At 36.5% G+C, this 19,186-nt stretch overlaps 2 protein-coding genes across 2 annotated transcripts; both read right to left on the bottom strand.

Moving 5' to 3' along the window:
* Positions 1 to 5,694: 5,694 nt before the first annotated feature.
* Positions 5,695 to 10,462, bottom strand: LOC140840940 (cell division control protein 48 homolog C-like). The gene is made up of 9 exons (XM_073208082.1): positions 10,237 to 10,462; positions 10,000 to 10,116; positions 9,807 to 9,911; positions 9,592 to 9,657; positions 9,418 to 9,482; positions 9,170 to 9,305; positions 6,465 to 6,511; positions 6,009 to 6,015; positions 5,695 to 5,811 (listed from the first exon to the last, which is right to left on the bottom strand). Exons 3-9 carry the CDS (start codon positions 9,900 to 9,902, stop codon positions 5,695 to 5,697), a joined length of 534 nt encoding a protein of 177 aa, XP_073064183.1. The 5' UTR covers positions 9,903 to 9,911; positions 10,000 to 10,116; positions 10,237 to 10,462.
* Positions 9,973 to 15,073, bottom strand: LOC140840939 (uncharacterized). Its single transcript, XM_073208081.1, has 10 exons — positions 14,847 to 15,073; positions 14,611 to 14,727; positions 14,418 to 14,522; positions 14,203 to 14,268; positions 14,029 to 14,093; positions 13,781 to 13,916; positions 11,206 to 11,254; positions 11,039 to 11,085; positions 10,305 to 10,385; positions 9,973 to 10,080 (listed from the first exon to the last, which is right to left on the bottom strand). The coding sequence occupies exons 3-10, from the start codon at positions 14,511 to 14,513 to the stop codon at positions 9,973 to 9,975; spliced, it is 648 nt and encodes a 215-aa protein (XP_073064182.1). The 5' UTR covers positions 14,514 to 14,522; positions 14,611 to 14,727; positions 14,847 to 15,073.
* Between the last annotated feature and the right edge of the window lie 4,113 nt (positions 15,074 to 19,186).

Here is a 19,186-nt window from a genome sequence, read left to right as displayed (position 1 = left end):
AATGTTATCAAATGTGTAAACTTTATAGGCGCTACCATGAATTACATATGAATACTCTATTTTCAAATCTATAATATCATATTTATAGATTAGATACTTGATTAGATTTCAAGATGAACATATATTTTATGTTCAATTTTAAAAAAGGCTGTTAAACTCCTTCCACTTTATCCTTACTCTATCTTTTTTCTGACTATTTTCATTTCTACAGGTTCCTTCAGTTTTTTGTTGTGTTTTGTACTTTCTTAATCACAATTTTAACTTGAAATAATAAGCGTATAACTACAATATAAAAGAAAATATAAAAATATTGTAGTCATAAGACATGTTGCTTTAACCAAAAAATAAAAGTATTCAAATCCTTCACTTTTGTTATCTAAATCAGCTTTTAAACGGGAACGATAAACATTTTACACATTACAATATGCACGTAAAACTCTAACAAGATTAAACTATCAAAGTTTACAAACTCTTAAATTTATAAGTTTTTACATATAACATATCATCTTATAATCAAACATATCACACATAAATAAACCCGTTTACCTAAAATTTTTAATAGATTACAATACTCACTTAACTTCTCTTGTATTTAACATTGGCATAAGTTATTTTCTAATCTTGTTTCTTTAACATTTATATATGACACATTTAATTTTGATTAATACATTAAAAACTCGAAGTTTTTATTGTTAACTATATCAATTAATTATGAAAAAATCAATAATTATTTTTTAGTTCATATTAATTATTTATTACACTCTAACAAAAACTACATTGTTGAATAAGACCTACACAAATATAAACATATGTTTAGTTCCTCTTGAAAAAAAATATAAATGATCATACGTTAGTCTACACACCTGGATTAAACACCTCAAGCATTGAGGTGTCCCTGTCTTATATATATATATATATATATATATATATATATATATATATATATATATATATATATATATATATATATATATATATACTCAGAGACCTCATATTTTAATTTTTAAATTAAATTATCCTTATCATTTTAACTTACGTTCAATATTATCTCTATCAAATTATATTATTAATTAATTTTTATTTTTTGGTCTGAAAATTAATAATTGCATTATTTCTTTTTGGTACACGGCCGATGTGAATTATTAATTTTCAGACCAAAAAATAAAGTTTTGTGTTGCAAATAAGCTTATAAAATATCTTAAGATACTAATTATTATAATATTTTTACGATAATAGTTCTTTTAAAAAATTCCAATCATATTGAGAGATTTTTACCTGAAATTTTTTATTTTCCAGATAAATCAATAAAGGATGATTTAGCAAATAATAATAATAGTTTTAAAACAAATGGACCTCAGGATATGAAATGTTACTTAGTTTCTATTTAAAAATTATATTATATTTGAAAAATGTTTTGGATATGAATTTGTCTAGTAGACTTTGTGTTGGTTAGGAGAAGATCATGTTTTTTTTTAAAAATAATTTAAATATTAAAATTAATTTCAACTATAATTTTTTTTTAAAAAGGTTTGCAAAACTATCACAATCCGCGTTTACGAAGCATGGATGCTGAAGCGCGGACGCGCAGACGTGGAGCCACGGAATATTTAGCGACGGAAAATATAAAAACAACCGTCGCTAAAATGGAATCCGCGACAGTTTTTAACAACCGTCGCTAAATTTGAATCAGCGATAAACCGTCGCTATTCCGAAATTTTGGAATTTTCACTAACGTCGTACATTGCACACTACAGATAATTGTATTAACGGCGTACATCTGCACGCGGCAGATAATAGTATTAACAGCGTGCACATGTACGACGCGGATAATCTTGAACTTTCAACGACTTGCATCTTTGCAGCATGCAATGTGCGCTGCAGAAAATGAATTTGCGCACTGCAAAAAACCATTTTTGTAGTAGTAAAGACAGAAAAAACAGAAAAAAATTTATCACGAAAAAACCAGGTCGAATAGTAGAGGTTCCTGAAAAAACTTTTTTCGTGATGAATTTTTCTCTGTTTTTTCTCTATCTTCACTACTACAAAAATGGTTTTTCGCAACGCGTAAATTCATTTTCTGTAGTGCACATTGCATGCTGCAAAGATGCAAGCAGTTGAAAGTTTAAGATTATCCGCGTCGTACATGTGCACGCTGTTAATACTATTATCTGCGGCGTGTATATGCACGCCGTTAATACAATTATCCGTAGCGTGCAATGTACGACGCAAGTGAAAATTCCAAAATTTCGGAATAACGACGGTTTTTCATGCTGATTCAATTTTAGCGACGGTTGTCAAAAACCGTCGCGGATTCCATTTTAGCGACGGTTTGTTTATATATTCCGTCGCTAAATCTTCCGTCGCGCAGATGTGGCTCTACGTGTGTAGCATCCGCGCTTACGAAGCACAGACGCTGCTCCACGTGAGCAGCGTCCGCGCTTCTTAAGTGCGAATCGTGGTAGTTTTGCAAATCTTTTTTTTAAATTATTTTTGAAATTAGTTTTAAAAATTAAATTATTTTTAAAAAAACCCGAGAAGATCTGTATTATTTATACGACTTTAAATGGAAGATTTGAGCATAAGTTTTTTTCACGATGATTAGACGATTTGATAATGTCATAGATTCAGCCTAATTTTTCACTCATGAAACTGCCTTTCCTTCGAAAACTCTAATTGATGCACCACAAAATTTATAAAACAAAATAAAATTAATAAAAATAGGGCATATTATTTACAAGGTAATCACATATGTGCAGCATATATGCACCTTTTCCCAAACAGATGGCGTGATAGGACCAATTGTTGCGAGGATAAATCCTCGTTCCTCTGGAGAAGGGAGGGGAACATGCAAAATTTTATGAAATCCTTTACGTGTAAGAAGAGTTGGGTCCAAAAGATCAGGTCTGCAACATATCCTGATTTTCACGAGAAATTTAGGGTCGGATTCCAGCAAGTGTCACTAGTCCAGACGTAGGTTTCGAATTTGCCCTGAGCCTAAAATCACGAAGAAGACCGTTAGAAGGGGGTCGAGAGGGTGTTCTGGCGTAGTCCCTCAAACGCTCAAGTCAGAGACTGAAGATAGAAGGGGGAGCAGCTAAGGGGTGCTGCTGAAAAATAATATAGTGAATATCTGAGTTAGACACCCGAACATGGTATTTATAGGAAAATACTTGGGCCCGTGTTGGGCCTTCCACCTTGGTTGGAGATGGGCCATGGGTCCGGTCCCAAATGTGGTTTGGGCCTAATGTCCATAGGATGTCATATCGAGAGAAAAATAAAGTTAGTCAATGGACCTAACACAAAAATATATTTTAGCTACACGTCTACAAAAATGCCCCAAGGCTTGTTGGAGTAATAATATCTACCTATATGTGGCACCGATCGTCACGTCCCGATATCGGGGTTAGTCGAGACCAGCGTTATTCAATAATCACATAATTGCTAAACAACAAGCCTCGTAGTACAGTATAAACCAAAATCAGTTTATATCATAAATACCATAAAAATGGAATCTTTTCAACAATAGTAACTCTGAAAACGATAAAAATCTTCGGAAGCTTTTATAACTTGAATTATAAACTCACAAGAACATATTCTTAATTTAAATTCTTCATGCGTCCAATATCAGTCCAAAAAAATGGTGTACGATTTTTCTCTCTATCTCTTCTTCTGATTTATCTGGGAGAGTAGAGTAAGGGGTGAGTGATATGATCATCACTCAGCAAGTAGGGGCCGCTCGAGCACAACATAACAAAATGAATAAAAATTTAAACACACACCTTTCATAACATGACTTAAACCACATGCATAACGTCGACCAGACACTGAGATTCCTATACTTTTAATGGTTTACTGATATCAATCCTAATTTTTACTCCTATAAGGGAACGGTGCCATATAGCGGTTACATCCACACCGCGTAAGGGTCATGTCATAGTTGAGATTCTCTCCCATATCAAGTTGAATCCACACAGTGCCCAAAATTATATGACAACCAACACAAGAATGGTGTAGAAGAAGAATATGCACTCTTGAAAAACGAAATAAATATGCATATACAAAATTTTAACTTTAAAACAAGCCCACTTACCTTAGACTAGAAGAAGACGTAAAGAACTCGAAAATCATAGAAGAATCATGCAACCTACACCTCGAAAACACGGCAGCACATTTACCGAAAAATCAACCGCCTTGTAAAATTCGTTGCGCTTTATTGCACAATTGGATCGTGCTCAAACTTGGACGTTACATTCACAAGTAAGTTAAATGACGCGAAAGCATTTAAAAAAAACAACATTTGGATTTGCCGAATTTTGGATATGTTATTTGAAACATATTGAAGCATATTATGAACGGTGGAGATTGGATTCCGAGCACCCGAGAGAGAGAGAGAGAGACAACATTAAAGATTTAATTTCCCCGTTGAATTAGACGATTTGATAATGTCATAGCTTCAGCCTAATTTTTCAATCATGCAACTGCCTTTCCTTCCGAAAACTCTAATTGTTGCACCACAAAATTTATAAAACAAAATAAAATTAATAAAAATAAGGCATATTATTTACAAGGAAATCACATATGTGTAGCATGTATGCACATTTTCCCAAACAGATGGCTTGATAGGACCAATTGCTGTGAGGATCAATCCTCGTTCCTCTGAAGAAGGGAGAGGAACGTGCAAAATTTTATGAAATCCTTTACGTGTAAGAAGAGCTGGATCCATAAGATCAGGTCTGCAACACATTGAAAGAAAAATAAAGTTAGCCAATGGACCTAACACAAAAATATATTTTAGCTACTCTTCTACAAAAATGCCCCAAGGCTTGTTGGAGCAATAATATCAACATATCTATGGCACCGATGACATAAACATCCCGTGCCTCTTCTAACTTTTCAAGCTCCAATAGTAGCTGAAATAAAAGAAAGACTTTATTTTAAGCACATAATAAACCTTAGACATATGGATAGAGATTACACTCATTGAAAAAAGACTAGTTTGCAAAAGCGGCGTCCAATAACCTGGCTGAAAAGTTGCTCCATGACATATCCACCTTTTTCACCAGACTTCATGCAGAATACATCCACCTAGAAACATCAAACCAACTATTTAACCCATGCATAGATTTTCCCAAAATTTGGGACAACTAATGTGGAACATACAAAGAAAATGCACAATATACAGAAAATCTACACTTGAAACATCGTTAAGAAGAAAACGAGGGGCAAAACGTATGTGATCAAAGAAGAGTATGCATGGAGTGCATGCTCTTGCCTCATCGAACATTTTCCTCAACGCTGATTTGAGATCCTTGTCAACTTCATATAGCATTCCAAGGCCCTAACATATACAAAATGAAAGTAAAAGATCACTCCAACAACCAACAAATTATGTGCTAGGTTCATAATTTTCTACGGGAGATGATTACCTTAAAAAGAATGAAATTTTCTCCAGCTTTGTTTGCAACAGCCTTCGCAATCAGCGTCTTGCCACAGCCTGGAGGGCCATACTGAAAAATTTCAGTCCGTAGTTCAATCCAGAATTCCTCCAAATAACATATCTATCTTAAAAATCAAACTACTCAAACTCATATGACAAGTGTGAAGATTTTAGGCCTACTGAACTTCGATTGCAAAGTTTACTCGTTGAAATGAAATTCATCCCCTGATTATCTTTAAGGGCCTTTATTGGGTAAACTATATTTTTTTCGGGGTATTTTTGAGCGATAGAACCCCTCCAACTTCTTCCCACTTGACAATGGTCTGAACGGAAAATCGTTCTCTAGCCAAAGGACATAGCATTGCAGCTGCTTTCTGCAAGCACTCCAGTTTAAAGATTATCATCACAAAGGAAAAAAGACAAGTACATGAGAATTAATGAATTGGACATAAATCAGGATAACCTCTAAATCGGCCATGGTAATTCTTTGATTTTTTCTGTGATATTCACGAAAAATTTAAGATCCAATTCCAGCAAGTTTCATTAGTCCAGACACATCTTTTGAAATTACCCTGAGCCTGAAATCACAAATAAGACCATTAGAAGGGGGCCAGGAGGGTGTCTCGCATAGCCTCTCTGACACTCAAGTCAGAGAATGAGGATGTAAGTGGAGAACAGCTAAGGGTGCTGCTGAAAAATGATATGTGAATGAATAAATTAGACACCCAATCCTCGTATTTATAGAAGAATACATGGGCCTGTAATGGGCCTTCTACCTTGGTTGAGAATGGGACATGGAGTTTGGGCTTGACCTTAATGAGCTCATCCATGGAGTATCACCAGTCCCCTTCCCCCCCAAGTCGAACTGAATCATAGTTTCGAAGTTCGATTAATTGTGTTGTCCTCGGTTTACAAGGCGTGAGTTGTACATTTTTTTTATGCTCATTAGTCTCCACAAGTTTGGAAACATATCAAATCACAATTTACGTTACATCATCGTAGCACGCATCCTCCTCTCGGCACCCACCTTTTTGTACTCGCCCTCGCCTCGTCTCGCCACCCTCTCATCCTCACCTATGTAACAGAAAAAAATTCATCACGAAAAAACCAGGTCGAATAGTAGAGGTTCCTGAAAAAAAAAAATTTCGTGATGATTTTTTGTCTGTTTTTTTCTCTGTCTTCACTACTACAAAAATGGTTTTTCGCAGCGCGCAAATTCATTTTCTGCAGTGCACATTGCATGCTGCAAAGATGCAAGCAGTTGAAAGTTCAAGATTATCTGCGTCGTACATGTGCACGCTGTTAATACTATTATCTGCGGCGTGTATATGCACGCTGTTAATACAATTATCTGTAGCGTGCAATGTATGACGTAAATGAAAATTCCAAAATTTCGGAATAGCGACGGTTGAGCGACGGTCTTTAAACTGTCACTGATTTCATGCTGATTCAATTTTAGCGACGGTTGTCAAAAACCGTCGCGGATTCCATTTTAGCGACGGTTTGTTTATATATTTCGTCGCTAAATCTTCCGTCGCGCAGATGTGGCTCCACGTGTGTAGCATCCGCGCTTACAAAGCACGGATTGTGGTAGTTTTGCAAATCTTTTTTAAAAAAAATTATTTTTGAAATTAATTTTAAAAATTAAATTATTTTTAAAAAAACCCGAGAAGATCTGTATCATTTACACGAATTTAAATGGAAGATTTGAGAATAAGTTTTTTTCATGTTGATTTAGACGATTTGATAATGTCATAGCTTCAGCCTAATTTTTCACTCATGCAACTGCCTCTCCTTCGAAAACTCTAATTGATGCACCACAAAATTTATAAAACAAAATAAAATTAATAAAAATAGGGCATATTATTTACAAGGTAATCACATATATGTAGCACATATGCACCTTTTTCCCAAACAGATGGCGTGATAGGACCAATTGCTGCGAGGATAAATCCTCGTTCCTCTGGAGAAGGGAGAGGAACATGCAAAATTTTATGAAATCCTTTACGTGTAAGAAGAGTTGGATCCAAAAGATCAGGTCTGCAACAGTATCGTGATACTCACGGGAAATTTAGGGTCCGATTCCAGCAAGTGTCACTAGTCCAGACGTAGGTTTCGAATTTGCCCTGAGCCTGAAATCACGAAGAAGACCGTTAGAAGGGGGTCGAGAGGGTGTTCTGGCGTAGCCCCTCCAACGCTCAAGTCAGAGACTGAGGATATAAGGGGGAGCAGCTAAGGGGTGCTGTTGAAAAATAATATAGTGAATATCTGAGTTAGACACCCGGACATGGTATTTATAGAAAAATACTTGGGCCCGTGTTGGGCCTTCCACCTTGGTTGGAAATGGGCCATGGGTCCGGTCCCAAATGTGGTTTGGGCCTAATGTCCATAGGGTATCATATCGAGAGAAAAATAAAGTTAGCCAATGGACCTAACACAAAAATATATTTTTGCTACTCGTCTACAAAAATGCCCCAAGGCTTGTTGGAGCAATAATATCTACCTATATGTGGCACCGATCGTCACGTCCCGAGATCGGGGTTAGTCGAGACCAGCGTTATTCAATAATCACATAATTGCTAAACAACAAGCCTCGTAGTACAGTATAAACCAAAATCCGTTTATATCATAAATACCATAAAAATGAAATCTTTTCTACAATAGTAACTCTGAAAACGATAAAAATCTTCGGAAGCTTTTATAACTTGAATTATAAACTCACAAGAACATATTCTTAATTTAAATTCTTCATGCGTCCAATATCAATCCAAAAAAATGGTGTACGATTTTTCTCTCTATCTCTTCTTCTGATTTATCTGGGAGAGTAGAGTAAGGGGTGAGTGATATGATCATCACTCAGCAAGTAGGGGCCGCTCGAGCACAACATAACAAAATGAATAAAAATTTAAACACACACCTTTCATAACATGACTTAAACCACATGCATAACGTCGACCAGACACTGAGATTCCTATACTTTTAATGGTTTACTGATATCAATCCTAATTTTTACTCCTATAAGGGAACGGTGCCATATAGCGGTTACATCCACACCGCGTAAGGGTCATGTCATAGTTGAGATTCTCTCCCATATCAAGTTGAATCCACACAGTGCCCAAAATCATATGACAACCAACACAAGAATGGTGTAGAAGAAGAATATGCACTCTTGAAAAACGAAATAAATATGCATATACAAAATTTTAACTTTAAAACAAGCCCATTTACCTTAGACTAGAAGAAAACGTAAAGAACTCGAAAATCATAGAAGAATCATGCAACCTACACCTCGAAAACACGGCAGCACATTTACCGAAAAATCAACCGCCTTGTAAAATTCGTTGCGCTTTATTGCACAATTGGATCGTGCTCAAACTTGGACGTTACATTCACAAGTAAGTTAAATGACGCGAAAGCATTTAAAAAAAACAACATTTGGATTTGCCGAATTTTGGATATGTTATTTGAAACATATTGAAGCATATTATGAACGGTGGAGATCGGATTCCGAGCACCCGAGAGAGAGAGAGACAACATTAAAGATTTAATTTCCCCGTTGAATTAGACGATTTGATAATGTCATAGCTTCAGCCTAATTTTTCAGTCATGCAACTGCCTTTCCTTTCGAGAACTCTAATTGCTTGCACCACAAAATTTATAAAACAAAATAAAATTAATAAAAATAAGGCATATTATTTACAAGGAAATCACATATGTGTAGCATGTATGCACATTTTCCCAAACAGATGGCTTGATAGGACCAATTGCTGTGAGGATCAATCCTCGTTCCTCTGAAGAAGGGAGAGGAACGTGCAAAATTTTATGAAATCCTTTACGTGTAAGAAGAGCTGGATCCATAAGATCAGGTCTGCAACACATTGAAAGAAAAATAAAGTTAGCCAATGGACCTAACACAAAAATATATTTTAGCTACTCGTCTACAAAAATGCCCCAAGGCATGTTGGAGCAATAATATCAACATATCTGTGGCACCGATGACATAAACATCCCGTGCCTCTTCTAACTTTTCAAGCTCCAATAGTAGCTGAAATAAGAGAAAGACTTTATTTTAAGCACATAATAAACCTTAGACATATGGATAGAGATTACACCCATTGAAAAAAGACCAGTTTGCAAAAGCGGCGTCCAATAACCTGGCTGAAAAGTTGCTCCATGACATATCCACCTTTTTCACCAGACTTCATGCAGAATACATCCACCTAGAAACATCAAACCAACTATTTAACTCATGCATAGATTTTCCCAAAATTTGGGCACAACTAATGTGGAACATACAAAGAAAATGCACAATATACATAAAATCTACACTTGAAACATCGTTAAGAAGAAAACGAGGGGCAAAACGTACGTGATCAAAGAAGAGTATGCATGGAGTGCATGCTCTTGCCTCATCGAACATTTTCCTCAACGCTGATTTGAGATCCTTGTCAACTTCATATAGCATTCCAAGGCCCTAACATATACAAAATGAAAGTAAAAGATCACTCCAACAACCAACAAATTATGTGCTAGGTTCATAATTTGCTACGGGAGATGATTACCTTAAAAAGAATGAAATTTTCTCCAGCTTTGTTTGCAACAGCCTTCGCAATCAGCGTCTTGCCACAGCCTGGAGGGCCATACTGAAAAATTTCAGTCCGTAGATCAATCCAGAATTCCTCCAAATAACATATCTATCTTAAAAATGCAAACTACTCAAACTCATATGACAAGTGTGAAAATTTTAGGCCTACTGAACTTCGACTGCAAAGTTTACTTGTTGAAATGAAATTCATCACCTGATTATCTTTAAGGGCCTTTATTGGGTAAACTATATATTTTTCGGGGTATTTTTGAGCGATAGAACCCCTCCAACTTCTTCCCACTTGACAATGGTCTGAACGGAAAATCGTTCTCTAGCCAAAGGACATAGCATTGCAGCTGCTTTCTGCAAGCACTCCAGTAGAAAGATTATCATCACAAAGGAAAAAAGACAAGTACATGAGAATTAATGAATTGGACATAAATCAGGATAACCTCTAAATCGGCCATGGTAATTCTTTGATTTTTTCTGTGATATTCACGAAAAATTTAGGATCCGATTCCAGCAAGTTTCATTAGTCCAGACACATCTTTTGAAATTACCCTGAGCCTGAAATCACAAATAAGACCATTAGAAGGGGGCCAGGAGGGTGTCTCGCATAGCCCATCTGACACTCAAGTCAGAGAATGAGGATATAAGTGGAGAACAGCTAAGGGTGCTGCTGAAAAATGATATGTGAATGAATAAATTAGACACCCAATCCTCGTATTTATAGAAGAATACATGGGCCTGTAATGGGCCTTCTACCTTGGTTGAGAATGGGACATGGAGTTTGGGCTTGACCTTAATGAGCTCATCCATGGAGTATCACCAGTCCCCTTCCCCCCCAAGTCGAACTGAATCATAGTTTCGAAGTTCGATTAATTGTGTTGTCCTCGGTTTACAAGGCGTGAGTTGTACATTTTTTTTATGCTCATTAGTCTCCACAAGTTTGGAAACATATCAAATCACAATTTACGTTACATCATCGTAGCACGCATCCTCCTCTCGGCACCCACCTTTTTGTACTCGCCCTCGCCTCGTCTCGCCACGCTCTCATCCTCGCCTATGTAACAGAAAAAAATTCATCACGAAAAAACCAGGTCGAATAGTAGAGGTTCCTGAAAAAAAAAAATTTCGTGATGATTTTTTGTCTGTTTTTTTCTCTGTCTTCACTACTACAAACTTGGTTTTTCGCAGCGCGCAAATTCATTTTCTGCAGTGCACATTGCATGCTGCAAAGATGCAAGCAGTTGAAAGTTCAAGATTATCTGCGTCGTACATGTGCACGCTTTTAATACTATTATCTGCGGCGTGTATATGCACGATGTTAATACAATTATCTGTAGCGTGCAATGTACGACGTAAATGAAAATTCCAAAATTTCGGAATAGCGACGGTTTTTAAACCGTCGCTTATATGAGCGACGGTCTTTAAACTGTCACTGATTTCATGCCGATTCAATTTTAGCGACGGTTGTCAAAAACCGTCGCGGATTCCATTTTAGCGACGGTTTGTTTATAGTATTCCGTCGCTAAATCTTCCGTCGCGCAGATGTGGCTCCACGTGTGTTGCATCCGCGCTTACGAAGCACGAATTGTGGTAGTTTTGCAAATCTTTTTTAAAAAAAAATTATTTTTGAAATTAATTTTAAAAATTAAATTATTTTTAAAAAAACCCGAGAAGATCTGTATCATTTACACGAATTTAAATGGAAGATTTGAGAATAAGTTTTTTTCATGTTGATTTAGAAGATTTGATAATGTCATAGCTTCAGCCTAATTTTTCACTCATGCAACTGCCTCTCCTTCGAAAACTCTAATTGATGCACCACAAAATTTATAAAACAAAATAAAATTAATAAAAATAGGGCATATTATTTACAAGGTAATCACATATGTGTAGCACATATGCACCTTTTCCCAAACAGATGACGTGATAGGACCAATTGCTGCGAGGATAAATCCTCGTTCCTCTAGAGAAGGGAGAGGAACATGCAAAATTTTATGAAATCCTTTACGTGTAAGAAGAGTTGGATCCAAAAGATCAGGTCTGCAACATATCGTGATACTCACGGGAAATTTAGGGTCCAATTCCAGCAAGTGTCACTAGTCCAGACGTAGGTTTCGAATTTGCCCTGAGCCTGAAATCACGAAGAAGACCGTTAGAAGGGGGTCGAGAGGGTGTTCTGGCGTAGCCCCTCCAACGCTCAAGTCAGAGACTGAGGATATAAGGGGGAGCAGCTAAGGGGTGCTGTTGAAAAATAATATAGTGAATATCTGAGTTAGACACCCGAACATGGTATTTATAGAAAAATACTTGGGCCCGTGTTGGGCCTTCCACCTTGGTTGGAAATGGGCCATGGGTCCGATCCCAAATGTGGTTTGGGCCTAATGTCCATAGGGTATCATATCGAGAGAAAAATAAAGTTAGCCAATGGATCCTAACACAAAAATATATTTTTGCTACTCGTCTACAAAAATGCCCCAAGGCTTGTTGGAGCAATAATATCTACCTATATGTGGCACCGATCGTCACGTCCCGAGATCGGGGTTAGTCGAGACCAGCGTTATTCAATAATCACATAATTGCTAAACAACAAGCCTCGTAGTACAGTATAAACCAAAATCCGTTTATATCATAAATACCATAAAAATGGAATCTTTTCTACAATAGTAACTCTGAAAACGATAAAAATCTTCAGAAGCTTTTATAACTTGAATTATAAACTCACAAGAACATATTCTTAATTTAAATTCTTCATGCGTCCAATATCAATCCAAAAAAATGGTGTACGATTTTTCTCTATATCTCTTCTTCTGATTTATCTGGGAGAGTAGAGTAAGGGGTGAGTGATATGATCATCACTCAGCAAGTAGGGGCCGCTCGAGCACAACATAACAAAATGAATAAAAATTTAAACACACACCTTTCATAACATGACTTAAACCACATGCATAACGTCGACCAGACACTGAGATTCCTATACTTTTAATGGTTTACTGATATCAATCCTAATTTTTACTCCTATAAGGGAACGGTGCCATATAGCGGTTACATCCACACCGCGTAAGGTCATGTCATAGTTGAGATTCTCTCCCATATCAAGTTGAATCCACACAGTGCCCAAAATCATATGACAACCAACACAAGAATGGTGTAGAAGAAGAATATGCACTCTTGAAAAACGAAATAAATATGCATATACAAAATTTTAACTTTAAAACAAGCCCACATACCTTAGACTAGAAGAAAACGTAAAGAACTCGAAAATCATAGAAGAATCATGCAACCTACACCTCGAAAACACGGCAGCACATTTAACGAAAAATCAACCGCCTTGTAAAATTCGTTGCTCCTTATTGCACAATTGGATCGTGCTCAAACTTGGACGTTACATTCACAAGTAAGTTAAATGACGCGAAGCAAAAGCATTTAAAAAAAACAACATTTGGATTTGCCGAATTTTGGATATGTTATTTGAAACATATTGAAGCATATTATGAACGGTGGAGATCGGATTCCGAGCACCCGAGAGAGAGAGAGAGAGAGAGAGAGAGACAACATTAAAGATTTAATTTCCCCGTTGAATTAGACGATTTGATAATGTCATAGCTTCAGCCTAATTTTTCAATCATGCAACTGCCTTTCCTTTCGAAAACTCTAATTGTTGCACCACAAAATTTATAAAACAAAATAAAATTAATAAAAATAAGGCATATTATTTACAAGGAAATCACATATGTGTAGCATGTATGCACATTTTCCCAAACAGATGGCTTGATAGGACCAATTGCTGTGAGGATCAATCCTCGTTCCTCTGAAGAAGGGAGAGGAACGTGCAAAATTTTATGAAATCCTTTACGTGTAAGAAGAGCTGGATCCATAAGATCAGGTCTGCAACACATTGAAAGAAAAATAAAGTTATCCAATGGACCTAACACAAAAATATATTTTAGCTACTCGTCTACAAAAATGCCCCAAGGCTTGTTGGAGCAATAATATCTACATATCTGTGGCACCGATGACATAAACATCCCGTGCCTCTTCTAACTTTTCAAGCTCCAATAGTAGCTGAAATAAGAGAAAGACTTTATTTTAAGCACATAATAAACCTTAGACATATGGATAGAGATTACACCCATTGAAAAAAGACCAGTTTGCAAAAGCGGCGTCCAATAACCTGGCTGAAAAGTTGCTCCATGACATATCCACCTTTTTCACCAGACTTCATGCAGAATACATCCACCTAGAAACATCAAACCAACTATTTAACTCATGCATAGATTTTCCCAAAATTTGGGCACAACTAATGTGGAACATACAAAGAAAATGCACAATATACATAAAATCTACACTTGAAACATCGTTAAGAAGAAAACGAGGGGCAAAACGTACGTGATCAAAGAAGAGTATGCATGGAGTGCATGCTCTTGCCTCATCGAACATTTTCCTCAACGCTGATTTGAGATCCTTGTCAACTTCATATAGCATTCCAAGGCCCTAACATATACAAAATGAAAGTAAAAGATCACTCCAACAACCAACAAATTATGTGCTAGGTTCATAATTTGCTACGGGAGATGATTACCTTAAATAGAATGAAATTTTCTCCAGCTTTGTTTGCAACAGCCTTCGCAATCAGCGTCTTGCCAGAGCCTGGAGGGCCATACTGAAAAATTTCAGTCCGTAGATCAATCCAGAATTCCTCCAAATAACATATCTATCTTAAAAATGAAACTACTCAAACTCATATGACAAGTGTGAAAATTTTAGGCCTACTGAACTTCGACTGCAAAGTTTACTTGTTGAAATGAAATTCATCACCTGATTATCTTTAAGGGCCTTTATTGGGTAAACTATATATTTTTTGAGGTCTTTTTGAGCGATAGAAGCCCTCCAACTTCTTCCCACTTGACAATGGTCTGAACGGAAAATCGTTCTCTAGCCAAAGGACATAGCATTGCAGCTGCTTTCTGCAAGCACTCCAGTAGAAAGATTATCATCACAAAGGAAAAAAGACAAGTACATGAGAATTAATGAATTGGACATAAATCAGGATAACCTCTAAATCGACCATGGTAATTCTTTGATTTTTTCTGTGATATTCACGAAAAATTTAGGATCCGATTCCAGCAAGTTTCATTAGTTCAGACGCATCTTTTGAAATTACCATGAGCCTGAAATCACAAATAAGACCATTAGAAGGGGGCCAGGAGGGTGTCTCGCATAGCCCATCTGACACTCAAGTCAGAGAATGAGGATACTAAGTGGAGAGCAGCTAAGGGTGCTGCTGAAAAATGATATGGTGAATGAATAAATTAGACACCCAATCCCCCCCTCCCCAAGTCGAACTGAATCATAGGTTCGAAGTTCGATTAATTGTATTGTCCTCGGTTTACAAGGCGTGAGTTGTACATTTTTTCTTTGATGCTCATTAGTCTCCACAAGTTTGGAAACATATCAAATCGCAATTTACGTTACATCATCGTAGCATGCATCCTCCTCTCGGCACCCACCTTTTTGTACTCGCCCTCGCCTCGTCTTGCCACCCTCTCATCCTCGCCTATGTCCAGCCACCTTCTCATCACTTGACTATGGTGTTGTTTTTATGTTGTTTTGGATTTTATTTGTGGCATGTTGTGTCTAGTCCTGGCCAGTATAGCTGTAGGATATTTGTTTAGTTGATTGTGAACTTGATATTATTTTCGAACGTATATTGATGTTGCTGTGTTTTGAAATTTTTGGGATGTCCTACTTACGAGGAGGTCATGCCGAAATTTCTGTATGCCTAAATGAACGTTTTAAACTTGTTTTCGTTGTTTACACCATTTAATCCTTGTTGTTTCGTAATTAAATATTAATTAAGAGCACGGGCCCTCACATTTTCACAAAATTATTGTAGCCAAATCTTCTTCTCGGAGTTGATGTCATTGCTTTTTGAAAGAGGTGATTCAATATGCTTTTCGAAAGCCAAAATGCTCCTACAAATTATGATGTATCTTACCGGAAAATGGCCAATGAATCATAGAATGTGTCTCAACATTCAAATTTCAGTTTCAGTTTTCCAATAAACATCAGAACTTTTTAAGAAATACTAACGATCACTTAATCTGATTACAATTCAATAGTCAAGTGATGAGAAGGCATCACCGTTAAACTCAATCGCAAAACAAACTCAAGTGGTATTTTCATATTATCATTTATGCCTCAATTCGATAAAACTTCCAACAAAATTCATTACCATCCTCAGTAAACAAAATCTATTCAAATCATCAAGAGACTGACTAGCTTCAGTTTTCCAATAAACATTAAAAAGCGTATTGAATTAGTTTCAACAAGAACACAATATGATTTAATGAGAAGCCGAAATTGAACAAAAAAATATTATACCTCAATCAAATTCAACATTCAAATTTCATTATTCAAATGCATAAATTGAAACGAATAACAACCAAATCAGGTTGAGAGGAAAATATTTGCGAACTTACATTTTGTAAAAGATTTGGAAATAACGTTTCAGCTTCAAATTGAGAAGATTGGTAGCAAGAATAAACGGTAAAATAATCGTACTTAGAAATGAGTAAATCAAAATCAAGAACAACCAGAGAGATTAAGAGGAAGGAAACTTATTTTACGTGAAAGAGTGAATTGAAATTCGTGAAGCCAAACCAAAAAATTCAGAGGAAAGAAAGTCTTCTGTGAAAGATCTTCACCAACAAATTCAGAGGAAAGAAACTCTTCTGTGAAAAATTTTCGAGAGGGAAGATATGAAAGAGGGAAGCTAATTTACGATTTTATTGGAGATATTGTGAGAAAGAAAATATTACTAAGGTTTTGTAAATAAATTTACTAAAAAAATATTAGGAGAAAAATGCATTTTCATAAGAGTAAATCTTTTCTGAGACGGTTTCACGAATCTTTATCTGTGAGACTGGTCAACCGTACCGATATTCACAATAAAAATTAATACGCTTAGCATAAAAAATAATATTTTTCATGGATGACTCAAATAAGAGACTTGTCTCACAAAATACAACAAGTGAGACCGTCTCACACAAGTTTTTGCTTTTTCAATGATTAAAATTTGAACTTCATTTCAAATTATTTTTTACTCTATTTCCCCTTTAATATAATATTTGATGAAAAATGAATGCCCGTTTTATGAAGTCTCACCTAAATATTACAAACAAGCAAATATTTTACGATTAAAATTGAAGTTTTTCGAAGTCTGAACAATCTCTCGCCAGTATATACAAATTTATCCAATATTATATTATATATATACAAGTTACATTCATTCTTGGGAGCTCGAACTCAAACTACTGCACTAGATTTCTCGGGTGCAAACAGTGAAGCTAAGCATCGGTTTAGTGACAAATTAAAGTGTTGTCTTTCCTTTTCATTGATTCAACGAAATATTTATACAAAAAAGACAAAGCCAAAAAAATCCAAGTTCCCTAAATAATCCAATGATCCACGGCTATGCTTTGGAAGGAAATAATATCATATAATAAAGCAATCACCTAGATATGGTCTATCCTTAAATCAAGGAATAAACACCCGTAACACCCCCCCTCAAGTTGGAGCATTTAAGTCTAAAATGCCCAACTTGTCAAGAAGAGAATCAAAATGCTTCTTTCCCAAAGCCTTGGTAAAAATGTCCGCCAGTTGAACCATAGTTGGTACATATGACGGAGCAATAAGACCATCTTGGATTGCATCTCGCACGAAATGACAATCCACTTCGATGTGTTTCGTGCGTTCATGAAATACCGGATTCTGCGCGACATGCAATGCAGACTGACTATCTCAAAAAAGAGGAATCGTCGTTGGATGATGAACACCCAAACTCAAAAGTAAACCCTTCAACCATTTTAGTTCACAAGATGCCATAGAACGATATTCGGCCTCGGCAGAAGAGCGAGCGCCACAAGAAGAGAGTTCATCGTATGAACCCCATAAATGACAATGTATTAACTCAAAAATCTGAGTGGACTTATTTTTAACTTAAAGGAAAACTATTTCTAGGATGTTTAGCACGATGACATACTTCACATTCGGTATCCAAATGTCCCCTAGAATCATGGAAAAAAGGAAGTAACTTCACTACTTTCTCGGATGGATGACCCAAATGACGATGCCAGAGCTCCAAAGACTTCGAACTAGCAGCTGAAACCGTTTCCACCTTTAATCCATGACGGAGGTAGTAAAGTCCATCCCGTCGCTCGCCCGTGCGAATCACCTCCCTCGAACGTTGGTCCTGTATAGCACACAACTTATAATTAAATTGGACAAAAAAATGTTCAATTGTGATACTGAAATTAAATTGCAGCGTAGTTTAGGAACAAAAAGAACACCTTGGAGTAACCGCTTTAATATTCAATAAACAAGATTTGCACCATTTGACCATCCGGAAGACCCACGGGACATGGAGAAACCGCTTTAATATTCAATAAACAAGATTCATCACTGGTAACATGATGAGAGCACCTGGTATCAATTATCCAATCATTCATTCCCAATTTACCATGCAGCCTGTTAGAAGAAGTAGAAGAAGAACCAAACGTGGCTGATAATGCAGCCCATTGTTCGGCAGTGAAGCTCGGAAGGGTTTGCACAATAGGAGCAGATATCAACTTTTCAGGAGGTGTACTATGATTAACATCGGGTGTGGCAGCATTAGCACGTACTCCGTTATGACCACGACCTGCTGAAATTTTTGTTGACGAAGTGGTTGGTTTGCCCTTCAAGTTGCCTTTTCCCTCAAGATTAGATCCATATTTTTCCAAGTACCAATCTGGAGTACCATGGACGTCGAATCATATAGCAATATCATGACCTGATTTGTGACAGTAAGAACAAATCAAGATCGCCTTCTCCGTTCTCTCAAGACGATGTTTGGTTCTAGTATCCATACTCACAGTAAAACCTACGGCATCTGGTTTCTCTTCAATGCAGCGTGTGATCCCTCGAACCCGCTCATCTTGAGCGATTTGTTGGAATGCCTGATTCAATGTAGGGAGAGGATCTTGTGACAAAAGAGTCGTCCTCAATTGGGCATAATAATCGGAACACATGCCAAGAAGAAATTGGTGCAGCCTATCATCGGCACGTCGTTTTTCATGTTGTTTACCAACCTGACAAGTACATTTACCACACTTGCA

This window comes from Primulina eburnea, chromosome 9, assembly GCF_022965805.1.
Source record: "Primulina eburnea isolate SZY01 chromosome 9, ASM2296580v1, whole genome shotgun sequence".
Classification (NCBI taxonomy): domain Eukaryota; kingdom Viridiplantae; phylum Streptophyta; class Magnoliopsida; order Lamiales; family Gesneriaceae; genus Primulina; species Primulina eburnea.
This window is presented reverse-complemented; position numbering and strand designations above follow the sequence as displayed.

What these genes read in the sequence shown, in the direction of transcription:
- LOC140840940 (XM_073208082.1), bottom strand. Translation starts at nt 9,902, where the DNA reads ATGCTATATGAAGTTGACAAGGATCTCAAATCAGCGTTGAGGAAAATG. An exon ending in GCATACTCTTCTTTGATCAC is followed by an intron (nt 9,658 to 9,806) that starts GTACGTTTTGCC and finishes TGATGTTTCTAG; the next exon opens with GTGGATGTATTCTGCATGAA. An exon ending in GTCATCGGTGCCACAGATAT is followed by an intron (nt 9,306 to 9,417) that starts GTTGATATTATT and finishes AATGTGTTGCAG; the next exon opens with ACCTGATCTTATGGATCCAG.
- LOC140840939 (XM_073208081.1), bottom strand. Translation starts at nt 14,513, where the DNA reads ATGCTATATGAAGTTGACAAGGATCTCAAATCAGCGTTGAGGAAAATG. An exon ending in GCATACTCTTCTTTGATCAC is followed by an intron (nt 14,269 to 14,417) that starts GTACGTTTTGCC and finishes TGATGTTTCTAG; the next exon opens with GTGGATGTATTCTGCATGAA. An exon ending in AGCCATCTGTTTGGGAAAAT is followed by an intron (nt 11,255 to 13,780) that starts GTGCATACATGC and finishes GCATCTTTGCAG; the next exon opens with CATGCAATGTGCACTGCAGA.